The 10,035-nt window shown below is 50.0% G+C and overlaps 1 protein-coding gene across 1 annotated transcript; it reads left to right on the top strand.

The window, feature by feature from the left end:
* The first annotated feature begins 200 nt into the window (after positions 1–200).
* LOC119328361 (mannose/glucose-specific lectin-like) lies at positions 201–1,250 on the top strand. Its single transcript, XM_037601384.1, has 2 exons — positions 201–397; positions 518–1,250. Exons 1-2 carry the CDS (start codon positions 206–208, stop codon positions 770–772), a joined length of 447 nt encoding a protein of 148 aa, XP_037457281.1. The 5' UTR covers positions 201–205; the 3' UTR covers positions 773–1,250.
* The last annotated feature ends 8,785 nt before the right edge of the window (positions 1,251–10,035 follow it).

Here is a 10,035-nt window from a genome sequence, read left to right as displayed (position 1 = left end):
ATTGTCCAGGTCGCCGTCCGCCACTGCGCGTTGCTCCTGCGCCACGGCCTGGCCACCGTCACCATCAATGACAATCCAAAGGTACGTAGGATTCGACCTTATGCTACCTCCGACTCCGATTCGATCTGCTGTCTTGCTAGCTATGTTGATTGATGATTGCATGTTTCTTGTGTGAGATGAGATGCAGGCCGGAGAGGTCGTCAGGATGGGCCCTTGCGGCGGCGGCGGCGGCAACGGCAGAAAGATAGGCATGGTGGGCGAGGTGACACGCATTGTCCAGGTCGCCGTCCGCCATTGCCGCGCCGTTGACGCCGTTCGCGTAACGTACATGCGGAAAGACCGGGAGGAGTCGAACGAGACCGAGCTCTGGGGAGGGAAAGGCGGCATGACCACGGTGGTAATTACTCCTAACTAACAACGGGTCCACGGCCATGCATGAGTTGCCTATAATCATTAGTCTCCGTGTGTTGTGGATGAGTTGACAAGCTGTGTTCTCCTCTTTGTTTCGCGTGTGCAGTTCCGTCTGCAGCGGGACGAATACCTGACGAGCGTGGAAGGCCACTACAGCCACTTCAATGGCAACGTCGTCATCAGGTCGCTCAAGTTCGTCAGCAACCTTCGCACCCACGGGCCGTACGGGAACGCGTGCGGCGTGCGGTTCTCGCTCCCAGCGGGCGCCGGCGGCAGGATCGTCGGCTTCCATGCGCGGTGTGACGACCAGTACCTCCACGCCATTGGCACCTACGTCAAGATGGACGACCGTGCATCGTGATCGACCGCAAATTCGTTTGTATCGTGTAGCGACTGTTTTTGCTTTCATTCATCTAGCTATTTCATTTCGCTTGCTGCTTCTCAAGTCTCGACTCCGTCGATGATCGATGCTCTAGCCCCAGGACTGTTTAGCTAGGAGGAAAAATGTTAGGTTTAATCTTGATTCATGTATCTGCATATTTGTTTTGTCTTGCATATAGCTAGGTTTAGTACTTGCTGGCAAGTCGTACGTGCGTACCAAGATGGCAAAGTCTCGGTAAAAAAGCGCAATAAAGCGAGTATGGTGCGTAGGCGTGATGCTATGATGCCGTGTGATACGGCAGCGTCGTGTGAAGTGACGCGTGCGTGCGCGACGAGACCGGCTGGGTGGATCACTTGGAGCTGAGACACATGGCCAATTTGTTAATTTGTGTTGGTATGCATGCATGCATGCACAATGTTTGTTAGCAGGTTTCCGGAGGAGTGAAGTGTATTTTAAACCTTGAGCTTGTAGACCTTGTCACAAATGAATCCTCGTCTTTAAATCCCTGAAGTTTGTACCCTGTACTAATCAATCTCGGTCTATCTCCACCCTAGACCTGTTTAGCGCATAGGGAAAAAGACGATCCCGATGGGAGCACATACTACTCTCACTGACTGGTCGGGCCTGCATGTCATATTTATCCTCACCTTCATGTCATTCTTTCTCTCTCGAGCTATCGTGCGCTAGCACAAACACATGACCAACAGCGAATATGGCGATTGCTAACCATATGCGCGCGCAACGCGTATCACGACCGTCACTTCCTTATGTGGATCCGAGCGGCCTGGCCCACCTGGTCTCCGGAAGAAATCCCTTGTACGATCGAATACAGTCACATCACCCCTGCGGCTACCTATATCTCTCCCCCGTCCTTATCCCTACCCGTGCCCTCCGTCCCTGGTCAATCTGTCTCTCTCTCACTCACCTGGATCGACACCGTCGTCGCCGCCGCCGGCTCCGTCCCCCTCCCAACCTCCAGCCGTGCATCTCCACCATCAGGCGAGCGCTCTCCGTCCTCGCCATGCCTCCTATATCGCCAGATCTATGGCAAGATGGAGCAGGCCAGGCCGCCTCATCCCCATCGAGCTCGGTGGCAGCAAGATCTGCGCGCCGAGACAGTGACACGTCTGGGAGCTCGAAGGCAAGGCGTTGTAGCAGCGATTTATATGTGTTGGCAATAGATTTGTTTTGTTCCCCGTAGGAAGTGGGGTTGCTGTTAGATTTATCTGGTTTATTATTGTCACTGATTTGCTAATGAGTGATGAGTGCGGTTGCAGATCGAGGATTCCTCTTTGTATCGATTTTTTCTACCTTTGGTTGTTTACCACTCCGTTTCCCAGATCTGACCGTAAGTGTACAAAGCTATATCTTTTCTTGAGCCCATGTGACTGAAACCGATATTCAGGCCAGCAGCCATGTCTAATCCATTCTCAAGCTTTCCAGATGGATGGTGTCTCCTGTATGATGAATTTATCTTATTTTATTTGCTCTCCATCATTTTTCAGGCAGTTGACTGATTTCAGGCAGTGTCCTCAGTTTTGCCCCAACACTAAGCAAAATGGATTGATCTTATTGTATAACTTTTTCATATAATCATTATATGAACTGCAATGAAAAAATTGGGGACCTTTCTGTTCGCTATCTTTAATTTTTGCCTAAAAGCTTTAATAAGGCAGTGTCCGAACTTTATCACAAGTTCAGTAGAACTTTTCTGTAACTCACCATAATTTGTAATAATTTCTGAAGAACTTTATGAAGGTTGTGTCTGAACTTTGCAACAAATATCAGAAGGACTTTTGAGAAATGGTTTTGACAATAAAGTTTTAGAGTTTTGACCCTCAAGTTCGAATAAGGAGTCAATAAAGTTCTTTGCATCATGAACGTCTGCAATATAAAGTTTTATAGTGTTGACGATAATGTTCAAAAAATGAGTTAGTAAAGTTCTTTGGATTTTCCAGTAATTTTCATTTTTAATATTAGTTTTCTAGTAATTAAGTAAAGACAGTTCAGCCCATTTAGATAAACCCGTTTAATTAACCCAGACCCTGCTTCCAATGTCTGCATGTACGCCAAAGTGCTAGAAAGATTGAAATTTGAATCGTCCATATGCCATGACTGAGTACTAGTACTTCGACGGGTACAGTCTAGAAAGATTCTTTGTCCCACACCGGGCCATAGGTGTCTGAAGAAAGCAGGTGTACATATGAATACAGAGAATCTGTGTGGGGGCAGCAACTTGTTGATTTGACATGCATGCTGATGGGTGGACTAGATATGCGGCGCGCGCAACGAGTTAGACAAAATCCGCGTCCGGCCAACAGCAGCAACTAGCACACGACCATGGCGACCAGTAGTAACTAGCTGATGCATGGCGTGTTCAGTGTAGGCGTGTAGCGATAAGGACGAAGAAGCGCAATCTTCTGGAGGTGAGTAGCAGCCACACATGCAGGTCGTCGAGCGCGCCGGCCGGTGGGGACGTGGTCGCAGCGGGAGGTTGCTGGTGGCCGTGCCCTGTTGCATCTTGCATGGCGCGAGCGAGCTTGGAGCCCGCGGCCTTCTCATGTCACCGGCGCGCGAGCCTGGCCAAGGATGAAGATGTGCAGCCGTCGGGGAGATGAGCAGCAACCGAGAGAGGATCTCGGCGAGCGCGCCGGCGTGCGCGGACGGAGGCCCAGCGTGAGGTCGCTGATGGTCGTGGACTACTGCTTGGCGCGAGGGAGTTTGTAGCGTGCGGCCTCCTCCTGCGTCCCTAGCGCGCGAGCTCGAAGAGGATGTGGGACCTCAGCTACTAGGGACGACGACTCGCAGCCGCGTTGGGGAGATGGGAAGCAACCGCCTGAGGAGATCGGCGAGCGCATCGGCTGCCATGGACGGGGGCGGGGCAGGACCGCAGGAGGTCCCTGGTGGCTGTGCCCTGCTGCGTGGCAGGAGCGAGCTCGGACCTCGGAGCGCGGATCGATGCGGCGGAGCGGCGACTGATGCCAACGAACTGGAGTTGCCGAGGATGAGGCCACGCAAGCCGCATCATCCAGACGAGGCAGCGCACGGCGCCACACCGTGGTCCACGGGGAATCATCGAAGGAGCTCTAAGGCGAGGACAACGAGACAGCGGCGAAGGAAAGGATGTGCCTGAAGGATGGATCTGCAGAAAGGAATCACAGGGGATCGGGATCAGGTGAAAAATAGTGGGTAGGGGAAGACGGATCTCGGCATCCATGCAAACGTGGCGGCGGGAGAAAGAGAGGAGAAGCGATAGATGAAGAAGATGCAGATGACATGTAGGTCCGGATTGTTAGTGAGAGAAACGAGTGATCCCGACCAGGATTGTGCTTACAAACAGTTCTAGGGTTGGCATAGGGTTGAAAACGAACTGGGATTACAAAAAATAGGTACAGATTTCAGGGATTCGAAGATGAGGGTTCATTTGTGACCAATCCTACAACCTTAAGGTTTAAATCAGACTTTACTCTTTACTGAGTCGTGTGGCAGTTGAGACAATGATGCGGACTTGCTGGACGTGGTCAAGCCCTGTGTATATATACTGTGCACCGAGAAATGAAAAATGGGGCCGTGAGGGCTGAGGGAAAAGATGTAATGCATGTGCTCTCACCGGGAGATATAATAGCATCTCTGACAGACGCGTGCAGGAGCAGCACACTAAAAGTTTTTTACAACGGTGAAATAGCACTTTTGCGCGTCGAACTAGTCAGTTGCTTTACCAAGAGCCCAAAATTTGTAGCGTGCTAGCGTGCCACTCTAGCAGGCGCGGTAAAATAGAGCGCGCGCCCAGCCGGCACACAAAAAAATACATACAGAATGATTCCAAACATCCAAAATATGCAAATTTCACACAAACAAGATGATCTCAAACATCAATGAGAAATATAGCATAGTTCAAATTCATAACATAGTTCAAAAGATGCAAAGTTCGCACAAACAAGATGATCACATGCAAGTTTATGAACAAGTTTACATGAACGAACTAAACATCAACAATCATTCCCCATCTTCTTCCATCTCGTATGTCTTCTCTTCTTTGTCCGTTTCTTCTTCTGATTCTCCATCCTCTTGTTTGTCCTCTCCTTCATTGAAAACTCGAACGGTGTTTGCACTATCAACAAAGGCATCATGCGAAGGCATGTGGGGCCGCCATGGTTCGTTTGGAAGCGGAGCTCCGTGGCTTCACGACAGGCGACGGTGTGACGCCACCCCACGCGCTCGTCCAGGGCGACATGAAGAGCCCGCGGGCGGCGGCGGAGGTATAGCCCGCGCTAGGGTTTGCGGCGGCGGTGACGATGGAGAGGTCGCACATTTATGGAGGGGTTAGGGGATGTCGGTTCGCCCATCCATGGCTGGAGGCGGCGCGGGGCGTGGCAAAAGCGGGCGGGCGCGGAGAGTTCATCGACGGTTGCTCGCTCGCGCGTGATTTCTTTCTGTCGCGCGCGATAGCGGACACGTGAAAAAAGCAGCGCGCGAAGCAGTTCTGTTCGGCACGCGGAGTGATTTTTAGCGCGCGCATGATTTTTGCGCATCTGCTGAAGCTGCCGATTCGGTCGCACATGTTAAAAAGCTGTTTTTTTCAGGCGTGCGGCTTATTTAGTGTCTCTGTTGGAGATGCTCTAAGAGCAACTCTAGCAGACCTCGCAAAAAGCCCTGACCCACAAAATAACCACCAAAATGCGGGTCGGCACTGAAAATCCCACCCGAACAGACCCCGCAAAGGCGGCCGGCCTGCAAAAAAATTTGAGGGGCGCGGCAAAATCTCGGCCCCAACCCGCAAAAACGCGGGTTTCCCCTCGCCGCTGCGGTGCCCTGCATATAAGCGGAAGCGGTTGGTGGGGGGGGGGGCATTTCAGCCCGCGTTTTCTCCACGAACCACCTCCCCTCTCCCCCTTGCCCCGCCGCCGGGCCGCCGCCCAAGATTCCGGCGAAAGCAGCCGGCGGGAGCACGCCGAAAGGCCGCCACACGCACGAGGCCTCCCTCCCCCCTCCTGCAACGGTGGGCCGAAAAGTTCTGGATCTGGGCCCTTCATCGCGGGCCACCGGATTTGGCTTTTCCGGCCGCCGGTGGCTGCGCTAAGCAATGGAATGGTCGGGGAGCATCTCCTGTAGCCCTGGCAAGGTCGCATCGCCGCATGCAGGTACGGGTTGGTCCTCCTGCCGCCGCCGATGGTTTGCAGGCATGGATTCGTCCAGCCATCCATCGGGCTTGGCGCTCGCGCAGCGGCTCCGTGGCTCGCCGATGCCGCCCATACAGTACGACGACTGCACGCGGACAGTGCTGTGGCTAACTTCGGGCACGCCGAAGCACCCCGGATGGGTGTTCTTCAAGTGCAAATACGATGGGATACGTGTTGTTTTCGTTCGGCTCATTTTGATATATCATTCTTTGGTTCAATTGCGGTAGCTCATGTCAAACTTCATCATGTGTGTAGGGAGAGAGAAGAGAGAGCTATGCAAGGCAGCTCGAGGTAGAAGAAGAAGGGGCGCCGTGAGGAGCCGGCGCCAACATCCATGCGGCCAAGGCCTCCATTTTTATTATTGCCTTTGCTGGTGAATCTTTTTTCAAGGAACTTTGCTGTTGAACTTGGGGCCTTGCTCCGGTGCACCCCCTAACTCAATTTCCTAGGGGTATTCTTGACCCCCGCCATCTATTTTTTCTCCGGCCCGCCGCTGCCCATATCCAAGCCCCGTATAACCCGTATGACCCATACGTATGTATATGGTGACATCCCGAAAAAAAGGATGACACGACCCCATGACCAGGTAGGACCTGCCGACGGCCGATCCATCAATCATGCAGCTCAATTAATCATGCAGCTCCATCATTCACGCAGCTCCTCCATCATTCTGGTGAGGTTCTGTAGGAATATCGGCGGCGGCGATCTTATCGCCGGCGATCTCGTCAGAGAGCGCGCGCGGCACCGTCGTCAACCTCCAGCGCTCGCAGGTACCGCATCCTGTTTCCCCATGTTTGTCTCGCTCACGGCAACATCAAACGAACTACCGCTGTTTTCGTCGTAGTGGTTAACCTAGCGGGGCGGGTAACCTAGCTTTCTGGTGGTCCAGGCCATCGCATATCTTGTTCTGGTAGTGCTGCTCATCGTGATATACACAGTGATCACGTAGGCTAAAGTGGGTTTCTTATTTCTAGGGTTAACCTAGCGCCGGTTGCCGTCGGTTGTGTGGGTATCTGGCGATCCAAAGTAATCACGACTGGTGCCGTGCGCTAGGAATCCGGCGGCGCATGTTATCACGGGTAGCGCTGCTTCTCGCGATCCCAAGTGATCACGTACTAGATCCGTGGGACATACCTTAACGCCGCTCGGTGTGGAGAGGGGGAGGATCCATGGGCGATCGGAGGTCATTGGCGTCGGTTGTGTGCATGATCTGAACGCCCTCGGTTGGGGTGCTCTCCGGTTGGGGTAGTTTATTTAACATCCGTGATCGTGCGCTAGGTGTTGTATATGTCAGCATTGATAATGTTTGCACATGTGATGATACATATTAATTGTTGTAGGAAATGACGGACGATGAGTTAACTAATATGATGTATGACATGGAGTTTGGAGAACTGATGAAAGACTGGATAGAAGATTGGTTAGATGATGAAAATTCAGATCGTGGAGATAGGTCAGAGAATGGGAACGAATTGGAAGATCTTAATGTGAGTGGCATTATCATGTTGTAATTTTTTGGTGGCATCCGACAATATTATATTTTGAAAATTTATAGATGGATGGACATGATGATGGTCAGGTAAACAATGAGCATGATGATGGTGAGGAAAACAACTCGGAGATCTCGAATGAAGATTACATTAGTCAGGTATGCAAGTGGAATTTTTTGTTGGCATGCATGCAAATTGAATTAATCCTGGAATATTATATGATAAGTACTTATGTATTTGTGTTATATTTTTCAGCTCATTTATGAATGTCATAATGTGTACGACTATTATGGTGAATCCGACGCGGAGACATGCCTTGATGTCGAATCATTAGCTGCACATGATTCTGGGGAGTCGCAGTCGTCGGTCATCATGAGTGAGGTATGTATGTAATCAATGTTGTATGGAAGTAATGTTATACCATAGAAAAATGTTTTCATGGCTATGTTATGATTGTGTAGGTGACAGAAGATGATGGGAAAAAGAATGTCCAAGATACTGCCAGTGTAGATGATAAGAGGGATATGTTCATGCAGATAATACAAATGACTCTTACGTCTCACGAGGCTGCATATGATTTCTACAACAGCTATGCTAGAGATAATGGTTTCATCATTAGAAAGAATAAGGTCAGGTATAGCAAAACCGAGTCACGTCATATGCGTTATAGGTGGTTTGTTTGTTCCAGATAAGGAAAACGTGACAGCAGGTTGCTAACCGAGGAAGGACACAACCGTAGGCTCAGACCCGAGACATGCTGCCACTGCGAAGCGCATCTGACCGTGAAGCTTGACCAAAAGCGAGGGGTTTGGTATGTTGATAGTTTTGAGGACAAGCATAGCCATATCTTGGCAGGAACGGACGAGGTACCTTTTCTTTGGTCCCACAGAAAAATCAAAGAGTACCAGAGAGCTGAGATACTGTCCATGGGAGCTACAGGGATTAGAATTCACGACATGTTGGATTCCTTCATCGGCAAATATGTATGGTATGGCGGTGTTGGTTTTACCAGGCGTGAAATACAACCTTTGCGCCAGGGACAAGAGGAAGCTGCTTTCAAAAGGTGATGCTGCCACAGTTATAGGCATCATGGCCAGTAGGAAATAGAGGGATCCTAGCTTCTTTTTCGAGTACAAGCTAGACACGGAAGGACATATGAATAGGATGTTCTGGTGTGACTCTCAGTCTCGTCATGACTATGAGGACTTCGGTGACATGCTTGTATTTGACAGCACGTACAGGATGAACCGGTATGGTATGCCATTCATACCCTTTGTTGGTCTTAACAATAGAAGACCATTGTTTTTGCTTGTGCCATAGTTTCGGACGAGACCGAAGAGACATATGTGTGGCTGTTGGAGACTTTTTTGAGGTCCATGTGTCAAAAGATGCCGAAGAGTGTTATCACGGATGCCGACGCTGCAATGATCAAGGCAATTCGCCAAGTCTTTCCAGACGTGTGGCACCGTATATGTACGTCGCATATAGAAAAAATATGAAGATTCACCTCAGTCATAAGTCATTGAAGGAGTTCCAAACTCTTCTGTACTACAGCACGTCCACGGCCACGTTTGAGGAGAGATGGCACGCGTTTTCCAAAAGATGGCAGTCAGAAAAAATAGTAACATGGTTGAGACAGATGTATAAGAAGAGGAGACTGTGGGCCGCGGCATATCTGACAGAGGGTTTTTGGCTTGGCATGAAAAGCAACCAGAGGAGTGAAAGTCTAAACTCATGCCTTCACCTCCACCTAGACGGTGAAATGACTCTGGTGGATATGATTTTGCACTATGAGAACGCCATTGTACGTATCCGTGAGAATGAGGCACGAGATGATTTCACGGCCTCACAGAGTTTACCGGTGCCAGTTACTAGCTCGAAGGAACTTGAGATAGCTGCTTCTCACTCCAGCAAACTTCTATATGTTGCAAGCTGATCTTAGGAAAATTGGCGGCATGGAGATTGTAGAAATAAAGCTTGGAGACGGATCATAGCAGTACATCGTGGCCTGGAAGAATAACCGGAAGAGCCGTTTTTGGGTGGAGTACACTCCAGTAAATTTCGCAGAAACTATAAGGTGCAGCTTCAGAAGAACGATTCGAAAGGGTCTACCTTGCAAGCACATATTTCATGTACTGAAGTACTTGAATATATCTGAAATACCAAAGTGTTTAGTTCTTGTGCGTTTCACGAAAGACGCAAGGTTGGGACTGCCCGCGAGGCGCACAAGCGATCTGTTGGGATTTGGATGGGCTAGAGCAGCTGAAAGAATGAAATATAGCCAGGTCAGTGTGTTGGCTTCAGAAGCTATGCATGCAGCATGCAAACACCCATCTTTGTGGGATTAGTTACAGGAGAGTTTGAAGACCGTGATAGCTAAGAGCCATGAGTATGATCAGCTAAAGGGAAATTTGAGTAGGAAAACGGCTGATCTTAGTATTTGTGCAATTGAATATGTAGATGATGGTGAATGCAACATAGTTGAAGTTCAAGATCCTATTAAAGTATCAACGAAAGGTGCAACTAAGATAGATGAGAACCGCCCTATGTCAAAAAATGGTAGGCCACTTTC

Source organism: Triticum dicoccoides, chromosome 1A (assembly GCF_002162155.2).
Source record: "Triticum dicoccoides isolate Atlit2015 ecotype Zavitan chromosome 1A, WEW_v2.0, whole genome shotgun sequence".
NCBI lineage: Eukaryota > Viridiplantae > Streptophyta > Magnoliopsida > Poales > Poaceae > Triticum > Triticum dicoccoides.
This window is presented reverse-complemented; position numbering and strand designations above follow the sequence as displayed.